The 22,499-nt window shown below is 38.2% G+C and overlaps 1 protein-coding gene across 1 annotated transcript; it reads right to left on the bottom strand.

Moving 5' to 3' along the window:
* Positions 1-2,016: 2,016 nt before the first annotated feature.
* scarb2a (scavenger receptor class B, member 2a) lies at positions 2,017-16,533 on the bottom strand. The gene is made up of 13 exons (XM_026931302.3): positions 15,638-16,533; positions 12,443-12,603; positions 11,859-12,006; positions 11,502-11,696; positions 11,108-11,199; positions 10,592-10,711; positions 10,031-10,209; positions 8,102-8,220; positions 7,653-7,726; positions 7,514-7,565; positions 7,217-7,369; positions 5,959-6,006; positions 2,017-5,547 (listed from the first exon to the last, which is right to left on the bottom strand). Exons 1-13 carry the CDS (start codon positions 15,755-15,757, stop codon positions 5,416-5,418), a joined length of 1,593 nt encoding a protein of 530 aa, XP_026787103.1. The 5' UTR covers positions 15,758-16,533; the 3' UTR covers positions 2,017-5,415.
* Between the last annotated feature and the right edge of the window lie 5,966 nt (positions 16,534-22,499).

Genomic DNA, 22,499 nt, shown 5'->3' with positions numbered 1-22,499 from the left:
GGATATTCTTCACTATGTTTTCGACATGAAAATAGTGCCCTATGGACATAGTTTCGGATGGAACGCAAGAAAAATGTCATGTTAAAGGAGAAAACTCTCATTCAGAATAATGGCTCTCTTTTTTTCAAACACATAAATGCACAATAAAAGTACCAAGTACTCTGTGAAGTATTAAGAAGTTTACTTTTGGTCAGTTTGAAAACCCTTTCAATCTCTAACCAGAATGTCTTATGTAGTAAGTGTGTGGTAAAGAGCCTCATCGTTTTTAACATAAACAGGCCAGAGTCTCTTAACATGTGCTGTGATGCGACCCAGGCCACAAGATTTAGTTGTGTTTATGTTGGAAGATGCTGAAGCTGAAGACAGACCACACAAGCACTGCTTAACTCATACTCTTACTTAATCTTACTCTTTGTAAAAGTGTACTTTCTGAGGAAAAAATATTTACTTAGCAATTTGGTGTGTGTTGTAATGTTAAGATATCTTCAATGCTTAATGCTGGCCAACAAACCAGACTTTACATAAACTATAAATAATACACATAAACATTTAAACAATGCACTGATTTTCAGCTATAAAGGATCTTTAAGGCAATTTTGGTCACACAAGTCATTTTTCATTGCATCTATGTCTTATTTTACAGTATTGTAACTCAGGAAAATGTTTATTTCACTGTTATTGTGCACCACAACACTTTCTGCAACTTTGAAGAAGGCTTTAAGCTCCGCCCACTTGGCCCAGTGACATCATGTCATGTATAACTGATAAACTTTTTCAGGTATATGTGTTAATTGTACAAATTGTCTCATAAAAATATGTATAAATGTCAATTTCCTTTACAATCCACACTTGAAGGTGTGGAAATGTGTAATGATTTTTAACACCATTTAACTAAATTTTTTAAAACTATATTTAGAACTGAAACGCTCAGTTTCTAGATAACCTGCATGTATGAAATTTTACTTATTATCCCAATTCAGAAGGATATTACAAAGGAATTTGTATTACAGAGGAATACCCAAATTGTTGGTAAAAGTTATATTTTTATGTTAGATTTTATACTGAGAAAGGGCATAAAATATTTTGTTTTATAACAGCACATTTTCATGATTTAACAATAAAAGAAATTAATATTCCAACAGGCTCTTCTGAAAAATTCTTACTTTTTAGAGTGTTTTCAAAGATAATAAATAAATAAATAAATAAATAAATATTTTAATAATAAATAATAAATATTTTAATTCAAACATTATCCAAAGTCTATATTTTGAGTTTATTAAGTATGCAAATATATTACATTGGAATGCATATGCATATACAGTGAGGGGGAAATAAGTATTCAGACACTTTTCTTGTCTGTTGTATCACTGAAATCTTCAATGACGCGGAATGGTGCAGTTCATTGCATATTGTTCTCTGTGTAATTTGTTCTTGTTGCATACAGGTCGTCCTTCAACTTGTTTCAAGTGAATGTTGGCTTCTCACTTACCTTCTTTATCATTATTCTGAGAGCACGTTGTGAAATCCTGCATGGTGCACCTGTCCAAGGACAATTAGCTATGCTTCCATGACCTGCATATTTTCAAACCAACTGTACTGTTTATTGTGAATTGTAATGTTTCAGGTCTTTGCTGCTTTTATTTGCAAGAGAGCATTCAGCATTTATATCTAAAACATGATTAATTTTTATGTAACCATTTTATATACATTATATATATATATACACACACACACACACACACACAGGAAAAACAAAAGTGTATGAATATATATTTCTCCTCACTGTATTAGATTAACTTGCATATAAATTTGATTAAGCCTCATTTTCATAAATAAATGTTAATTTTGGAAAAGGTTCCAGTACAAAATAAATGAAAGAATATCAGCAATCAACTGGAAAAAGATTAATTTTAATGAGTTATATTTATTATTTAAAACAATAAATAAATACCCTATTCACCTGTAGTGTCTTGCCTTAAAAGATCAGCACTTACAGAACACTCATGAGACAAGTCATTTTGCAGTAAATGCAACTTTATTTTATGCAAAGGACACTAAAAATGTTTACAAAAGGTATTGCAGAAACATCTGTGCAGTGTAAATTTTCAAAACTAAAATTGGATATTATTTTCAAATTAATGTTGCACCGAACATGATGTGGGGATTGTCTCTTTCAGCAGCAAATATCATGAAATGATCAAAACCATCCTTCATCACATGGGGAAGGTGAACTGAAATGCAGGTGATGAAAAACACTGACTCTGCTACACTGTTTTAGTAAATTCCTAAAACTTAGTAAACAAGGATATAATGGCACTAGAGTCTCATCCTGGAGGAGGGCATCATTCATCTAAGGGACAAAAATAAAAGGTTCAATTCTCTAGTGCTCAGTATGGCACGAAGGTAATCCCCCTTTAAAACTAAACTCAAAGACACTCAGCCTTCCTACGGCACTCCACATCGGACAAAACAGAGAAGTGGCTTCTTAAGAAACTTGTGGCACTGGAGGTCATTACTCTCAAAATCCCAAACCAAAGAGAAAACACACACAAGCCTTTCTCAATCACTGCCACTGAACTTACACATCATATACACAGTTTTAACATCACAACTGTGGAACGACACTCAGAACCACGTTATAAATCTGTGGGGAGGGTAGAAAGAAAATAGAAAGAAAAAACTTGGGTGAAATATTAGAAAATGAGGAAGAATCAAAAGAATTAACACTATACAAAGTCCTGATAATGAACATATCACTCAATATGATACATAAATGTGTTTGGATACAAAACCTTTTTCAGCTTTACAAAATTTTCTTTACACAATGTATTGCTGTGTCAATACATAATTCTGAGTGTTGTTGCAGCGCTGAGAGTTGTTACAAACGCTGTAGAAATCTCCCTTAGTATTATCTAAAAAATACTTTGTTGACTTTCTTTTGCCTTTTGCCCTTGAGTGTTGTAAATTGGCAAATTGATGGAACTACATCTGTATCTATGAAAGCAAACAAATGGGGGACACTTGTATCTGTAAGGTTATCTTTGGTCGAGTGTACAGCTGAGTGAAGCAACGAGAAGGTTTGGGCTCAAAAGTCAGTAGAGTGTGGAAATGGCTCAGGTTGGAGAGCTTAAAATTTCAAGTCAGGACGAGTGGAACGTTCCACTTCGGGGTAACGAGGACCAGCAGGCTCGTCCACAGCTTTCTGGGTTTATACTTTTATAAAGGCCATTGCTGGAAATCAGTGTACTTCTGACTACAAAAGCACACCAAGAAGGCCATAGGTGTTCACATAAATGCTCCAGTTACTTTCCTTGCACCTCCGTTTGTTTACTAGCTATAGCACTAACACTCAGTATGCACAAGGCTATTCTTATCCAGTTCAAAATTTCATTTCAAAAAGGGAAAAAAAAAAAAAAAAAAAAAACATACAAAACATGTCTGAACAATTTGACACAATACTGAATGAAACATAGACCTTGATGGCAACAAATAACAGAAAATATGTAGAACGTAACATTTCCAAATCTGAACTTATGGATAGATAACTCACAATTTGTTAAAGATGGTACCAAAAAAGTTTGGCATGGTATGGCTCTATACTGATCCTTTGTACAAATGCATATGAAATATTTTCATAATAATACAACTATAATACAACTATATCTGTGTGTAGCATTTGAGAATCTGTTAGCAGAAATGATATGCCGACTAAGAAGACTAGATTTTGTATCAGTACATACAAGAAAAAACAAAGAAAGAGATACACAGAGAAAACAAAAGCACGCAGACAAACAGATATTTGGGCACATCTCTGAAATGCAAGTGAGGACCACTGCACTGAATTGCACATTAAATGTGCAGGATCATTTTTTTAGAAAAAGTGCACTTTTTCCTTTGCCAAGTAGATTCTTTTCATGGCATTTACTCACTTCTGAAATGCTTCAGGTTTAAACATCGTGGACAGAATCGACAGCAACAAAATCAACAGGACATAGAGTGTTTCAGTGCCAGATCAATCATGGGTCTTAATTTGCCCATTGCCTCACAGAGTTGAACTGAAGTAACATGCACACAATGTACAGAACTCATGACTGTTGAATTTCAGTCGTCAGCCCTCAAAGTCACTAGAGATAAGAGGCTGTAAACAACCGCCTGAGTAAAGGAGGTCGATCTAGTTGTGCATTCTCTGAGTTGGAGATTAGATGCCTTAAACAGGACACAAGGGCTTGATTGATGACTTGCAGATATTTTGACTACAGACTGGATTTGATCGAAGGTGGTCTCACGTTACTACGTTACAAAGCCCTTTCACGCAGCAAACTCACACGTGTAAGGCAGAGAGCAGGTTCAAGTCTCACTTGTGCGATTTGTAAGCTTGCTTTTCTTTCCTTTCAGAAAAGAGGAATGAAAGCTAATTTTCATAGCACGACGAGGAGACCCTCTGAATCAGGCGTAGGCTGAAGGAGTGAGCGAAATGACCAGATCTGGCATACTATGGGCAATTTATCTAGAGTATGACATTTTAACATGTTTAGACGGGACCTTTGAAATCTAGTGGACCATTACTTGGCACTGTATGACGGTTAAGAGAGCACACTGCTCTTTAGAAATCAGCTCACAGCAGTGAGATTAACACATATGCAAGCACCAACATGCCTGCCTTCCTACACATACATTAAAAAAAACAGACACGCACGCAATCACACCCACGACCATAACTGCACTCGACCCTTTAGCTTTTTTAAACACTAGTTGAAGAGGCAAACAATAACGCTTGCCTTATGTTCTATGAAATGTTAAGATATGGCAAATAAAGACCTTCATTAGATGACGTCTGACTGCACAGACTTCAATACAGTAGTGTGGCAATAAACTTTCATCATACACTTTAAGAGACTTGCCGATGCCTATACACTGGTGTTCAAGATGGCTTCTCCTAGCAGCCTGGATGTGTTCACGCTAAACACTCTCCCTTTGTTCACAGCTCCATGTTAAACAAGGTTAAACAGAAACTACAGAGTGGTGAACATGCACATGGGCATACGGTCCCACAAGGCGAGCAGGTGTTTTCAGTTTGTTCACTTTGTGTCTAGTCAACAATAGTGTCAGTGTCAGCAGACCTGGAGGAAGTGACTAGATAAACAGCACTGTGTTTTTGAGTAGTACGATTTTTGTTGTTTCAAAAATATGGCAGGTCAAGAAGGCCATGCTTCAACAGCAAAAAGAACGTCAGCAGAAGAAAGGTGGTCCGTAAAGACGCCTGTAGAAAGAAGTGGCGTCTTGTTCGACCGTGGTGTTTCTAGGAGCTGACCTGCCTGAACGTGTTGCACAGTGGAAAGAATCAAAAGGTGAAAAGAGGAAAAGAGAGTCACACAAGTGGATCCCCTCAGCGGGAACGCCACGCAGTGATCTTTATCAACACTTCTGGGCTTCTACTGGTGACATGGCGATGTAGGAGCCGTTCTTCAGAGGCTGGTTGCTGTGGGATTCGGGCGACTCGTCTGATTTGCTGCTGACCGGAGTGTAGGCCGTATCGTCTTTCGCCGTCTGCCAGGACATACAGGAACCGAGTTTAGGACACGTGAAATGTTGAAAGTGTTATTAACTACAACAGCAAGTCATGAACATCTAAACTAAGTTAAACTTTTTTCCCTATTCATCTACAGAAAATATCTAAAAAGCTAATACATCTAATAGAAACGCATAAAGTGATATAACACAGAACTATAAAACTGTAGTCTACGTTCAACCAAATGAACCATGCGAAAACAGCAATGAACATGATTTGCAGAAACAAATGCAGGTAACTGTTAACATTTTTTCCCCTGAAAGAAATAGGTACTCAAAGTAAAATTATAACTGGCTAAATTGCAAGAAGCACCTCTTAACATTAGAGTTAAATTATGAACAGGCAAACAGTGAGCAAATGAACAGAAAAAGGGGGAAATATTGACTTACAGCAAAAGAATGAAAAGCTTCGGTAAAATCAATACGTTTTACTTCATTCTGAACAGGAACAAAAAAAGAGGGGAGGGGAATTGTTACTGAAAATGAAAACATGGCAGCATTATGCAAAAATACAGTTTTTGAATTGCACACAATAAAACTCTAAAAACTCTGTCACCTACCATAATACTGAACAGATTCTTTTTATTTCTCTTTACTTATTTTTTAACTGGTGCAGTGGTTCATGGGTAGTAGTAAAATAAATGTGGGGCAAATTTAAACGGATTAGTTAAAGAGAACATGCACTGACGGTTAGTCTCATGCACTTGAATCTTCATGCAGGTGGATGGGAAGTGAATATAAAGAAAATATTAATGCTTTGTGCGCTATCACCTAACCACATGGGCGGCTGCTCGGTGCTGCTGAGTGTTAGAGAGATTTTATAATTCTTAGAATTATCGTGACACACTTCCTTAAAGAGAACCTTTTTGTTTTGGTTACGTTTCCTGTAGCATAATAACAGTGTCTGTTTACAGCCTTGGAAACCAAACCAAGTGAGCTACTGCTGTCAGTTAAGATGTATTAATAACACTTCCATAAATTATCTGACCCATATGGTAGTTTGTCACTGACAGTAATTAGACTGACATGCTACACTATTTACCACAAAAACATGTGCTGCTTATCTTATTCTTATCTGACCGTACCGGTGCAAAACATGGTACAAAAAGGTTTTACGTTTGTCAAGATTACTCCAGCAGTTGCTCTCAGCTTGATGCTAACATAATGTTAAAATCCCATGGACGCACTAACACAAATGAACAGTTCCACTTCAGCAGTGATCGCACAAGTACAGCCATTAATAAAGCTACTTTTAAATTTCACATTTTAACATTAAACATTGCGATATATAACGCCTCCTTCATGAAGATGTGCTCATAACAGACATTTTCCAGAGAGATTAATATCAGGACTATAGAAACGGCACCACGAATAGAACAAAAACTAAACTAGATTATACCACTGTAAGTGTCTCACATGCCATTTTAGAGGCATTATCCAAAATATTAAACAACTCACACATGAAATCTGAATTATTCCCTTAAGGTGTAATGCTGAGTGTTTCCTTAAAGCAGACTTAAAGAAAAGGCTTCTTGTACTTGTCCTGAAAATACTGTAATTTTTATAACTTGAACATAATTCCTGAATAAAGCTGTTTTGAGTAGTTTGTAAACAAGCTCTTGGATAAAAATAGCAAAAAGCATCTTACCTTTCTTTGACGGTTCCTGCACACCAAGAAGATGAAGATGAGCAGTAATATGGCGCCCATGCCCACAATGATGACGGGGAAGTTGGACACTATGGTTATGATCAGCAGCAGAGTTCTCATTTGGGAGGCAGAGTCATCATCGATGGTCGCCGTCTGGAAAAGGCAAGGATTGGAGATTTATGAAAGGAAAATAGTCTGTAACCTGGAAGTGACCAATATGGTGCCATAGACATTGCAAAAAAAAAAAAAAAAAAAAAAAAAAAGCTCAGAAAAACAAAAAAAACCCACGTTTCGTACCTCATTGACATACATAATAGGGAAGATGGTTTCGTTCAGGAGACGTGTTTGACTGAAAAAGGGGAAATTTTGTTATTTCACTAAAGTTTCTAAATGTAATGAAATAGACAATCCTACAAAGTGGGAAGTTGGTACTTACGGGAAGCCAGGTACCCTCTTCATTATAACATTGAGCTGGGCTCTCTTACAGGCACGAATAGGGACCCCAGTCGTCTGTAACAAAGGTATTACAATAAACCGTTTATAAGGTGTCCATCCAGCTAAGAGTAATATAATATTTTTAAACTAAATGTGACAGATTCATGTAACACTTTCAAAAGAAAGTTAGCTCCAAACACCCAAATAAAACCTTCACATCCTGAGTACTTTTACACAGACGTATGTGGTGACCTTCAAACCATCAGACTTAACGTTCTCAATAGTCTCCCCCATACACCACAAACACATTTCTGTTTTTAGTCATAAGAGGCATATTAATAGCCTATATTAAATTACAAAAACATGGCAGGTCTAAACAGCTGAATGGTGAATAAATAGATCAACTAATTACTCTCAACAATACTATCATGAGCCCCACAACCAGCTTACCGGGTTAAGGTCAAGATATGTTTCGTGCTCTTCCTTGTTTGGACTCATCCCATCAATGGCATCAATGTACTTTGTATCAGCTTGGTAGAAATGTGGGAATGAAACAACTATAGGTGCTCCTATGGGGGAAAATAAAAAATAAAAAAAGGAGAAAACATGTCAAATCATGAGGAATCAGCCTCCAAAAATGCTTAGTCATCTACTAGAAAAGCTGAAAAAAAAAAATTAAATCTGGAAACTAAATAAACTTTCTCCCCATGATATATCAAACTGCTGGCAATCAGTTACGACAGGACAGCGACCTGTCAAACTTCCACGGGCAAGGAACAAAATTCCACATTTTGTTTGCTCTGTGTGACTTTGACCTTTGCCTATACATTCCCCAGCTGGTTAAATCCAGCAGTGGAACGGGTTCTGCAAAAGGAAAGCAGATCCACTATTCCACTTCTCTAACAACAGTTTCGCTTAATTTAAACTAATCAGGACATGTGAAGTGTGGAAAACCCAGAGTCATCATTAGAGCAATCACATGGTAAAAATGAGTTAACCATCAGAAAACACTGCTATCAGCACGATGACTTATTGAGGAAGCAATAAAGAGAATAGCATGCCTATGTCCCAATCAAGCTGCTATTAGAAGTCGAGCCTGAAGTGCTTGGTCCTGAATTGGAGTTACTTATTAAACGTTTGTGTACTGAACTCTGATTTCTGTCACAGTGCAGGAGAGAGCAAACACGGACAGACAGATCAGAGATGAACTCGAGTTGAGAGGCTGCTAATGCTGGTCAGAGAGCAAAAAGCAGACGTGAACTTCACTCCTTTCCGTCCTTCAGTCCTTTCTGACGCGGACTTTGAAGGGGGTTGGTTTTTTTTGTGCTTTACGTTTTGTTTTTTTTTTTCCCCCCACAGAGTACTTACACATTTAGCATAAACCTTTTTTATTTTTTTTTAATTTATACACAAAATGTCAGAATACTAATAAAATTAACATTACACAATTACACATTTTTTTTTGTAACTTTAATAGGCCATGGCTATTTTACTTTAATTAACTTGACTAGTGAGCAGTGTGTAGACCATGGTGAGTGAGGAGAAAGTGCGCATGTCTCAGTACTCGCAGAACTGAAGTGCTCTCGTGCCAGTGCTCGCAATTCACGGCATCTTGCAAACATTTCTAATGATCATGTTCGCTGATAATGCTCTCGGAGTTCAAGTCAGCCATCCTCGCACTCTCTATTAAAGACGTTGCTTAAACACCAACATTACAGCCTGAGTTTATGGTGCACAGTTATTTTTTTTAAGACTAAAGACCATAGGATGATTTTTTATAGGCTAGGCATGACGTCCGTCTACTGCAGTGGCACGCAGTGCCTCGGTTAATGTTACAGGACACAGGCCTAGCACAGACAGTAACAGGATTGTCTGGTTCAAGACTGAACTAGGTTCCCTGGAGCTGTGAGGCAGCAAAGCTACCTGCTGTCCATAGGCTCTGCAGTTGAATGCAGTAACCCTTTGGTACATCATGTGAATTATTGTGCCAGTTTGTGCATTTCTTCAGAAGTAATGATTCACTGAAGTAATGATTTTCTTCAGAAGTAATGATTCTGCTATACCAGCAGTACAAACCTCCAAGGACGGTTGTTTTGAAGAGTATGCATAGGGCCAAATGATGCAGAGATCGAATGTTTGTACGCTAAAGCACTCTCAGGCACTGTTGGGTTTTTTTTGTGTGAAATGTTCTGATTAGACACTGTATTGCTTTGTTTTTTTTTTTATCCTGCAACAAGTTTTTGTGATAATCTAAAATTTCACAGCTCTTGAATAGCAATCATAGAAATTCATACAGTTACTGAATACAGCAGAACAATACAGTGTGACCAATAGGATGCACTTCACCCATGTGTGATCTAAAGTGTCCTTGGCCCTTACCTTCGCGACACACGCTGACTTTAAGCACTCCTTTACTCAGGCATTCTCCAGCAGGCACGCAGAAGCCAGCGTTGGCGGGATTCTCATTTGGCGCAGCTAGGACATCAGCGGGAGGAGCAAAGCGGAATGCTGGAATCCCCTTCACCTCTGTATCATGCACATATCCCAGATGGATCGACCTACATACGGGAAAACATAACATATGGAGGACGCTCGAATGACATGTAATCATTTGAACACAAAGGTGCATTAGACTTTAAGTACAAAATGGCCCATTTTAATTTTTTTTTTTTTTTTTTTTTTTTAACATCCCTCCACCTCTGTATTACGCTCTCAGCTGTGAACAGAGGCGTCAGGAGCATGTCCAAGCTTGTGTTTTGTATCCTTTTTACCTTCAAAATGGTTCACATTGCTGATAATTGAGAAGAAGATATAACATATTGTGTCAATGAGACACAACTATAAGTAGTGAAGGGAACTGGAGGATTAAAGTGCATGTGTGGCATTTAAATTGTAGCCGACTAGGACAGTTCTTCGCAGAGGTTGCCACGTGTAGCGTACCTGCAGAGATCCGCAGCAAAGATGTAGAGCAGCTCATCTCTGGACAGGAAGGTGTGGAATACGCTGCCGTCCGTGCCGTTAATCATGTTGCTCTGCTCCGATGACCACCATGTCATCTGTCTACAAAAAGAGATGAGAAAGAATCCATGCATTTATTTTAAGCATGAAGATTGTACACTAACTGTGTTTATACTCAACGTAATCATAATTGTTCATTTTTACTGATAAGTTAAAAAAGAAACTCTTTCTTTTAAAAACAATTGAAAAGAATATCAGATAAGGCAATAAAGTGACCTGCAGCATGGAAATTTGAGTAGTCAGAAGAATTGCGCATGATTTTTTTTGGTGGACCTTCACTTTTGAGTGTTTTTTTTTTTTTTTTTTTGCTTGGCACATACGCAATGCAAGCATCAGAAGTTCAACAAGCAAAGTTGAGACAAGGCCATTTCATTGGGTAAACAAATATTCACAGAAGCCAATTAGGCCAAGGGGAATATCATGCAAAGCATTGGCTACCTTATTCCATTCCAGGTGTCGATCTTGCCATAGTCCATGTAGTTCTTCTCTCCAGTATGGAAGACAAATTCACCTTCATGGGTTCCATTTTTCTAATTAACCACGTAAAAAAAGAGAGAAGAAAAAAAAAAAAAAAAAAAAAAAAAATCAGACATCAGCAAAACACCAGAGACTTAAATACGGCAACCCACATGTTTTACAAACTGCCAGGCCTATTCAGTGGTCACCACGTTCACAACCACATTCCTACAAACACATTCAGCATCAGGGCTTAGGTTCTGTTCAAGTAACATAAAAAAAACCCAAAGAAATGCCAAAGAAGCAGGACCTAATCACTCCACTTCTACATTAGAGATGTTTTTAATTCCACAGTAAAATCTTTTAAGATTCTCACCTTGTACATCAGGCCAAAGTATTCATCCACCTCAGGCTTCAAGGCATGAAGTTTACTCATCAGTGGATCCTTGAAACCCCAGAGAAACTCGTGAATGGTGCGTGTCATGAACAGGTCAACGCCCAGTGATTTCATCCATATAGAGATCAGCGGGCGGATGTAAAAAGAATAGGAGTGCATTTCGTTCATGACAGCCTGCAGAGAGATAAGGGAGAACTCATGTTCAGCACAGTTGTCATCAGGTCATTGTGTTAGCTGTCTTCATATACTCAGGCCAAATAACGCATGGGGTGATCAGTTAAGTGATTACGGGTAATTGCCAGTTCCACTAAAAAAAAATAAAAAATACAAACTTACAATGACTGGGATGTTGGGAGTGGTCAAGAGGTCCACCTCGGGGTCTCCGACAGACATTTCCGGAAGAAATACAAAACTCTTGGGATTCGTGGCAAAGATCTTCGTGCCGTTTTCCAAGAATGTCACGTTCTCTCGGGGCCTGTATTCCCTGATTGCGTGATGAGAGACATTGGGTTAATTGTTTAAACTTCCTATAGTAAACTGTATACTGCAGCAAGTAATCAAAGAATGACTTGTTGGCCAAAAGCATGCCGTGCCAATTCACTTTTTTTGCTGCCACCTAGTAATTCAAGTTCCGTGACGTCTGTCATATTAAATGTTTCCCTCCACCCTTGACTTCCTCTTTTCTCTGAGTCATTTCCGGATTTTGATTGCTGTTTCATTTTGCCACTGACTATCACCATAGCATCAGGACCAATTAGATTTGAAGTTAAATAAACAGACAAGAGCTCCGTGCTGGGCCTAAAAATAACAACTGCCTAACAAATTACTTGATTCCCAGAAAGAAAGCTGGGGGGGTAAAAACGTTAGCACGTTAAGCTTGATAGGCAAAGTGCATCAAGCTTGATATATGTTTAACTTACCTGTATGTATAAGGTCCCATTTGTGTGACATGAGGCTTTGCCTTGCCTTCCAAGAAGTCTTGAGGGTTAGTAACATTGAAGAAGAAATACTGCATGTAAACTGGGGGTGGAGGGTTTATCCAGCCCTCCAGTACTCGACTGTTCTCAGCCAGGGTGATTTCCTGAAAAGTTCATATATAAATTAACAATTCTGTAGTAGAAAGAACACGTGAAGATGAACTTTTTCACAAAATGAAGACCTCAAAGTTACCTAAAACCTGTAAGCCATGAACTATATCACATTCTACTTCCTAATATTGACTTAACCTCTACCAAAACTCCAAAAAAGCAGTCTGTTTACACAGTTCAGTTCAGGTTAGTGGTGTACTGCCCTAATAAATAATGCTGTTTAAAGTTCACTAGGTCTGTAGTGGTTTGGGGTGATATGTGAATGACATCCACATGCTGTGATGAGGAAATCCAAAGGAACAGAGACAAAGCAGTCAGCCACACGGGAAAAAGACAATGTCTAGTCAGCAGACAGCTTTGTCTTAGGTCTTAAGATTAAAGAAACCTTTCTCTATCCTGTCAGCTGAAATCCAAAACAGGGAAGCTTGTACTTTTGTTTTTTTTTCCTTTACTTCTTTATTTATCTGGTTTAAGAAAACTTAGCTAGAGAACTGTCAAAGAACAGCTCCTTCGGAAAAACAAAAATCTTATGAAATATCTTAGAAATATATATACACACACACTGGCCATCTAGCATTGTGTAAATGTGAAAGTAGTTACAATACACAAAAAGCACTCTGCATTAGAAATGTGGAATCCAATGAAAGGTTATTTACCTAGTAGAAAGGAAACTTCCGCAATAATTTACATAGCATTTTAAGCCTAAATGAAAACTACAGCTGATCATTGTACACTGTTATTACTGTATCAAGTATAAGAGAACTACTGAAGTTATTGCTTCATAAGGGCAGCTCAGTAATACTGTGAAACGTCTCACTGTTGTTGGTCTAAAAAGGCTGAAAAGAATCCTTTCAGAAGGACTTACTACTTGCTTTCCTTGTGCTGTGGGCAAAGTATGATGTACTTGAGAAAATTTCTATTAAACATGCTCTTTTATCTACGGCAGGACACGGTTCAGTTGGGTCACACGGCTCTTTACAATAAGACTGCTTTGATCCAGGCTTACGGAAATGCTGAGCTCATCTTCCAACATGCCTATAAATGTTTCATTTATGCTGATTGGGTCCTAACAAATACGTCACATGTCAAACTGTCAGAATTTATCACACCACACCTTAATATTTACTTTTTAACTGAGTCATGAATATGGATAACCTTAGATATATTTATCTAATGTTGGGCGGTTAGATGTCCTTGTCAAAAACATGCATTTCATGCATCATGAAGAGAAAAATTTAGATAACCTCGCGGTGTTTTTGACATTTTCCAGGGGCTTAAGATAACCCCCAAACCAACTGGTCATGCCTACAGCCTTGAAAATAAAGGTCTCTAAGTGTCCTTCAAAGTGGAACTGAACATAAAACAAAAGTGTTTCCAAAACCTTCATCACTTTTTCTGCGTGTTATTGAGGTTGTCCTCCCCCTTCCCCCACTTCTGTCTAAAAAGTCAAGAATGCTGAATAGTCTTGAAGTTACAACAAGAAAGGACATGTAATGACAAAAAACTGGTTTATGTATTGTTGGGAAATGATGTGCCTAGAAATAAATAATTACACTGTTCCTTATAGGTGGAAGGTCAAAAAGTAATAAAAAATTGATTTGCATGTAGAAAGGAAATGAGCCAGTACGCCAGTATGTTAACATGTTCTTTAAAGTGTTGTGCTACGTGTTCAGAGAAGACAAGACAAGGAAGGAAAAAGAAAAAAGAATAGAAAAAAAAAAAAAAAAACAACAACCCTGCCTTGGTTTAAAGCTACAATAGATACAAACAAAACAATTTAGCTCATTCCACACCCAGTTCAAGAAATATGCAGGTCCTGAGGGCTTGAAAAGTGGCTGAAGTTGCCTAGTCGTCCTCTTAATCAGTTCAAAGAAAGGTTTAAAGCTAAGGTGCTGTGACTAGGGGACGGGCGATATTGCGAATATATCGATAAAATCTGAGAGGGAAGGAAGTGGGAAAACGTCAGGTACGGTTCATCTGGAGTTGGTTGGTGTTGTACTGATGAGATGCACAATACTCAAAAAGAAAAGAAGAGTACTTTGATAATTATATCACTATTACTCAGTTGTGGATTTAATAATCAAATTTGATGATGATTATATGATTAGACATAATACTCAGACAGACTAAGGCTTCTGCTATGCCTTAGTGCTCACTATATATATATATATATATATATATATTTTACATACACACACACACACACACACACATATATATATATAGCAGAAATTCCACCTAAATGGGAGGAGTTAGAGAATTCCAAGTATTCCTGAAGGAGAACTGCAGCCTTGTTTTTCCTGCAATAAGACCCTTCACCCTGAGTGAGCACTACACCACTACACCTCCCCCAACCATTACACTACAGCCGGCTACCGCCTCACGCCTCTTTAGAAAAGCGGACAAAACAGCTCCTTTGAGCTTTAACCGGCTTTAAAAAGCTTTTTGTTTACGTGTGAAAACGAAAGACGTTTAAAAATAGACGAGGTGAAAAGAAATGCAGAGTCTTCCTCCACCGCATCGCTTCTACACGCCAGGTGGCCAGGAGCTTCCTTCAGTCAGGGTTAGCAGCAAACACTCAGCTAATGGGGTGAATTTATCAGCATGGGAGAGGGCATAGTGTGAAAAAATGGTGTTATAAAATTAAAACAAAAACATCCCAAAATGTCCTTCCTACAACCAGGAACATTTCTAACAGCATTCATTCAATAACACAAGGTGAGGTTGATGTTAACAACACTCAGTGGAAGGCAGTGTGCTATCCAGGGTACCAAGAGTCAACTAAACTAACACATTATTGTATAAAACAGTATTATATAAAATTCCTTCTCTGTTTATAACTTTATAACTACACATAGCTTGCTGTAGCTCCTTGTACAGGAGCTAACGCCGGCTCTGTGTTAGCTAACCCTGTGTGCTGAGTTCAGACTAGCCAATAACAGGACGAGTACAAGATTTAACCGTTAGATTCAACCGTTAATTTGAATCATTTGAAAGGGAAAAAAAGAGAAGCAGAAAACACCTTACCTTTTTTATCCTCTCCTGAATCATTGTTTGGAAGACTTGAGCCACCATCAGGGCGATTCCCACTATGAGCAGATGAGCGCACACAATCCCGGTGGCGTAAATAGCACACGATCTTCTCATGTTGGCTAAAATTAGTTAAATAACACTGATGTATTATATATAAATGTTTGGTTTTAATCTGTAGAGAAGAGACGTAGCTATAACGGCGTGGTCGCTCGCGCTCAGGTGTCCGATGTGTAAGTTTGAGTTAGCCTTCTAGCACAGGGAAAACACCAAACTCTCCAACACCGAGTAACGGGACAGCAATGTGTGTGTGAGAGAGAGAGTGTAAGAGTGTGTGTGAGGGTGTGATAGATACCAGCACGGACTTTATGGGCTACAGCTAAAGCGAACTGCCGGAGGAGGACCTGAACATCCCCCTGTACTCCTCTCAGAAGGCGGTTATGCCAAAGCCCAGTGTGAGGCGGTGGGCGTGTCCATGTTCAAACAGACCAGTGCCTCTCTGACGTCACGCATATTTAATAGGCTTTTAAAAAGCAAACATCTCACAAACCGTGTTCAAATGTGACTCAATAAAACTCTGGTGTCAATACTAGCATTGAGATGCTCTCCCTGTTCTCAGCTATAACACCACAAATCATTGTCATAGCAAAAAAAAAAAAAAAAAATTGCTATATAAAGTTGATCAACTTTGCATACAATTCAGAAGTAACGCTGTTTTAATCTTAATCCAATAAACGTATCAATAATATGCGTGTAAACCTACTTTAATTATTATCGAAACTTATTATCACCCTGTTTAAAAATGTTGTCACTGAATAGCGGGACATGGGTGTGTTTGTGACAGACCGTTATGTCCTAGCCCTGCTCCGCTAGCTGCTGTCATGTCGCCTCCTTAAATAGCCGCTCAGTGAACATGAATAATATCCGCCTCACAAGCCGAGCGACGCGCTTCGTAAACCTTTTGTTCAAAGAACTCCCTCTTTGATTGGTTGACGTTTTCCCGGACCACCGCGATAACCCCGCCCCAGGGAAACGTGATTGGTCAGAGGAGCGAGAGCGCGATGCAGAATTTGATCGACTGATTTCGGGGCGGGGCTTATTTAAAGGAGGCCCACGCACGTTGCAAATCGCCTGTTCTTGTGTCATCCTGGTAGAACCGGCTACAGAGGAAAAGCAGAGTAATGAGAACAGGGTTTAATTGGCCTGTAAATGTGCACATTCCTTTGCCTATTATGCATTAATCTTTAAAGTTTTTTTTTTTCATTTTATATTCTATGTACAGACAGCTGTAACATTTAAATATATGCATTTCATAAAGTAAAAAAAGTAAAGATCTTCCAAAAGATCTTTCTTCCACAAAATATATAAATAAATTGTTATTTTCGATTAGAAGCAATGTTTTTCAGAATGGCTGAAGCAATATTTCGCATAATTTAAGTTAGAGTATGCTGCTTTTGACCCTTAACCTGTAGTTTGCATATATCTTCACTCACAGTCCACTTTATTAGGAACACCTGTACAACTGCACATTCATGCAGTTATCTAGTCAGTCAATCATGTGACAGAAGTGCAATGCATAAAATCATGCAGGTACAGGTCAAGAGCTTCAGTTCATGTTCACATCTAACATCAGAATGGGGAAAAAGTGTTACCTCTGTGACTTTGATTGTGGCATGGTTGTCAGTGCCAGATAGGCTGGATTGAGTATTTCAGAAACTGCTGATGTCCTGGGAATTTTGCAGGACATAGAGTTTACACCGAATGGTGCAAAAAAACAAAAAACACTGAGTGAGTGACAGTTCTGTGGGTGGAAACATCTTGTTGATGAGAGAGATCAGAGATAAATGGCCAGATTGGTTCGAGCTGCCAAGAAGGTTATAGTGACTCAAATAATCACTCTTTACAACTGTAGTGAGCAGAAAAGCATCTCGGCATGCACAAAACATCAAACCTTGAGATCACATCAGGTTCCACTCTTCTCAGCCAAGAACAGGAATTTGAGGCTATCATGGGCACAGACTGACCCAAACTGGACAGTTGAAGATTAGAAAAAAAAATCACCTGGTCTTTTTCCAGTCTTCACCTGTCCAGTTTGAGTGATTCTGTGCCCATGATAGCCTCAGATTCTTGTTCTTGGCTGAGAAGAGTGGAACCTAGTGTGGTCTTCTGCTGTTGAAACTCATCCTCCTCAAGGTTTGATGTGCTGTGCATTCTGAGATGCTTTTCTGCTCACCACAGTTGTAAAGAGTGCTTACTTGAGTTACTGTGGACTTCCTGTCAGCTCAGACCAGTCTGGTCATTCTCCTCTGATCTCTCTCATCAACAAGGTGTTTCAGCCTGCAGACCCTCCACTCATAGGATGTTGTTTGTTTTTCGCACCATTCAGTGTAAACTCTACAGACCGTTGTGTGCAAAATTCCCAGGACATCAGCAGTTTCTGAAATACTCCAGCCATCCCATCTGGCACCAACAACCATGCTGCAGTTAATGCCACAGAGATCACACTTTTCCCCCATTCTGATCTTTGATGTGAACATGAACTAAAGCTTTTGACCTGACTGGCATGATTTTTTGCATTGTGCTGCTGCCACATGCTTGGCTTATTAGATAAGTGCATGAAGGTGCAGTGCTGTACAGGTGTTCCTATTAATGTGGACGATGAGTGTATACAAAAGAGTCTAAAACAAATTCTTCCATTGTGACGTTGAGTTAAAACTAGGAAATGATTCTTTATTTATTTCGCTCTGATGTTTATAGTTACGCGTCGTAAACTGAAACACCATTCATCTTCAGTAACAGTTTTATCTTGGTCAGGGTCACAGTAGATCCGGAGCCTATGCTGGCAACACTGGGCGCAAGGTGAGGACACACCCTGAATGGGACGCCAGTCCATCGCAGGAATATCCTTAACAGACATAATTAAACATACTAATGAGTATTAGTCATTTTACATGCAGGAACAAACCACTGAGATTAAATGTCATGAGAAAACTCCGAGAAGTGGTTATCAGATAAAAGTAGCCACAGGTTATCCTGCACTTCCTTCATTTTCTTTTGCTGGCTTGTGGGTTTAACTCAGAGGGGGAAATATCTCTCTTATGTTTTGACAGTTGCTAAAGCTGAATCAACAAAGCCCACTAGCAGCTGTTGGTCTGTTACTAATACAAAATTGTGTTTACTCCCATGGAGGTGTGGTGTATTTAGAGCTACATGGTGAAAAGTCAGTCAAGGCTGTATGAATTATCAAAATATATTTGTGGAGATTTTAAAGCCTATATTATGACGTAATCTTTATTAACACAATAAGTGAACTTAAATACATACTAACATGGTATATGCATTTTAAAATGTGCAATTTTCGGCATAACAAGAACTGCCAGTTGTGGGGATTCATGATTAGGTCTATAATTAGGTCAAATATAATTGAGATGTGTACAGCTCTGTAATCTCTGGGGGGTGAGGTACAAACATCTGTGCAAATAAAAGAAGTGAAAACAGACCACAATGAAAGATCGTCAATGGGGATTTCACAGAATTACTAACCCAGATGTTTATCAGCAATTTTTTATCAGCATTTTTGGAAAATTCATGTTCCTGTACCAAAATCTGATTTGGGACATTTGAGGCACACACATGTAGATACTGCAAGAAAGGGTTCCACAAGGGCTATTTGCATTGTTAACTGTTTCACTATCTAAAGCAGTGATTCTCAGAGTGGGGTCTGGGGACCCCCCCCCCGGGGTCAGTGAATCATATCCAGAGCGTCCCTGGTTTAATCTAGTTATAGTCCTGGAAATCACAACCCCTTATTATCTAAATTATTATATTTATTATTCAGTACATTCAAAGCACTATGGCTCAAATAAATAGACAAACAATTATGGTACACATCTACATAATGTTCATGACATAAATCTGCTCTGAGGGGTTCTGTGGAATTTGTTTGACATTTTTAAGGGGTCTCTGGCTACAAAAAGTTTGAGAACCCCTGCCCTAAGGGGCTTCTGAAACCTGGAACCTTTTTCTCAAAGCGAAACCCTCTTTTATGTTTTTTTTTTTTTCCCCTAGAACCTTTAAGGCATCACCCAGAGGGATAAAACAAAGAACACTGTAGGGTGATAAACTGTCCTTTTGACATTTCAAGCCTGTATTTTATAATAAGTACTATTTTTGCAGTTAAACTATAAAGAGATTCATGATATCTTAGAGTATCTTATAGTATAAGGTCTTACTTTATTTCTCTCATTGAAAATATTCTGGCACTTTGAAAATAGAAAACAGAAAAAAAATTATGCAGACCTCAAGAAGGTCAATCGAGCTCTGTCTGAAACTGAAATATTTTATAATAAAAACACACTGATTGGTCCACCTACTCTTAGAAACAAAGGTACTAAACTGTACCTTATTGCTGAGGTAGTGCCATCAAGATTACATGTTATAGAGCTTTATTGTGCCTCTATTACCTAAGAAGGTGCACCAGGTCCTTACCTAAGGTCCAGTTATATACCTTAATTTAATCTTTAATCTTAAGGTACACTATATTCCCGTTTTCAAGTCAAGACAAATTTATTTATATAGCACAGCTTTTGTTCACCGAAGTCCTGTATGGATGTATCTTAAAATTTCAGGCAAAAGTTACATACTAAAGATACAATAGATGTACCCCAGTGACAGGGAAAAATTGTCCTTTTATTTCCTAAGGAAAAAGGCCCAATATGTGCCAAACTAGTATGCATGGAGTAAATATAAAAGTCTTAAAGTCCATCTAAACACATAATCATGTTTTGAGGATTTGCTTTTGGCATGTGCCTATTGGGGGATAAGTATTTTTTTAATTATCATATTAACAATTCCGTGCAAGAGAATGATTTTTAGGAGTTGTGTTTCTACAACAGCCTTTTTTTATTTTAAGCTCAGTTAGAAAACCCATTATCATCCATTTTGTTTCCTAGAATACTTCCTCCCAGTAATCTCTTTAGCTGTCCAGTGAATGCATGCCCTGTTTGTTCTTCAACACATGGTATGAGTTGGCACACAGGTTTTTTTTTTTGTCTCGTCTTTTTTGTTCTCACGTGCCACATCACAGAGCCAAACGCTTAATACATCCTCTTTCCAGGTGAGAAAGAATAATCTACGTCCTTTGCATGCTAGTTTATAATTACATGCTACTGCTTCTGAGCTATTACAAATCTTTTGCTCCATAATACTAATCCAGTTCTTTTCTGCCTGTTTTTCCAAATCACATTGCAAAATGTATGTACAAATTGTAAAATATATGAGGACGTATTGCTGATGGCGATGAGATTTTTTCCTCAGTCCGTGTGAAACAGCAGGGACTTGTCTGCCTGATAAATTGTCTGAATCAGTACAAGGATCCTTTTCATTAGAAGGAAAACACATGAGGACAGTCTGCTGATTAATACGCCTATCGTTCAAGTCCTTAATTTTTCTTCCATTTTCTCTATCTCTTTGTCCTGATAAACGAATTGGTAAATTAAATATGCATTAATTAAAGCAACTAATTATAATAATTATATTAGTAAGATTACTGTCAACAGGGCACCTCCATAAATTCAGTAGTTTGTTGTGAAAATGTGAGCCAAAGTAAGAAAATAAACATGCAAATAGCTTAACCTGAACAGAAGACTGTGGTCGAACTGGTCTGACAGCAAGCAAAGCATGACACAGAGTGGAAATTTATTCAGCTTTGATCAGGCCCTTCTCTAAATACTGTACTTCCTACTAAGTGTGATACACTGATGTACTGTATATACTAATATACTGGTGTAACGGTATCTCAACCTGAAGTGATTATGCCTTACTAAACCAGTTTATACAGACGTCATTGTGACATTATTTCTAGGTGCAACACAGCGAATCGTTACACCATTTGAGTACTCATTAATCTTCATGAACTGCTTTATCCTGCTCATCGGCACAGTAGATCTGGAGCCTATCCTGGGAACACGGGGCTTGAGGCAGGAATACACCAGTCCTTTGCAAGGCACCATGCACGCCCACATTTGCACACTCATTCACAGCTATACGGGCAATTTAGAGCATCAGATCCAACTACTGACATGTTTCATGGGAGGTGGAAGGAAGATCACCTAACGATAGACCTACAATTAAAGAAAATTACTATGTTCTGCTTACGTCATCAATCAGTGTGATCCGGGTTTGTGCAGAAAACAAGCTTACATAAACAGAACCATTCTTCAAAGTGAGCTTGAGGTCGTAAGGATATTTTTTCTGTCCATTACCAAGTTTCGTTTATGTTACACCATTGCAACTACCGAATTTGTAGCTGTCCCATGAGTTTCACATAACCCTGTGCTGTAATCCTATTGGTGGCTTCTACATAAGCATGTAGCAGTGTTCTCTGATATTTTAATTAAAAAAAAAATTTATACTGCCAGAACTGTCATCAGCTGTCTTTAGTCGCAGTGACACTAAATCCCCTGTCAAGAAGCATGTCACTAAGACCACTGATCTCAACTCACAACTAAAGAATTCTTTTACAATATGCTATTTTTGTCTGCAACAGCAAAATCAGCCCAAAAATCGTACAGTGTAAACCCGGTTTCAAGTCTTCATTTGTCTCCCTAGTAGTGACATCACAACCATGAGAAATTAAAAATGGTTTTCCTTATAGCTTTTATTGAAATAAAAACACAGAAAATTAAGTTTTCCATTTGTGAACTTTAACATCATCTTTGAAAATGTGATTTCGAAGGCATACACCAAGATGAGATAAGACAATCAGTTGTACAGTTACATTTAAAAAATTCACCGTCTGTTAATGCAGTCCGATAACACAAGCCAAATATATTGTATATTCTGACTAGTTCTTTGTGAC

The sequence above is a fragment of the Pangasianodon hypophthalmus genome, chromosome 24 (assembly GCF_027358585.1).
Source record: "Pangasianodon hypophthalmus isolate fPanHyp1 chromosome 24, fPanHyp1.pri, whole genome shotgun sequence".
In the NCBI taxonomy this organism is placed as follows: Eukaryota; Metazoa; Chordata; class Actinopteri; order Siluriformes; family Pangasiidae; genus Pangasianodon; species Pangasianodon hypophthalmus.
Note: the sequence above shows the minus strand (reverse complement) of the source record. Positions and strands in the feature narration are given on the sequence as shown.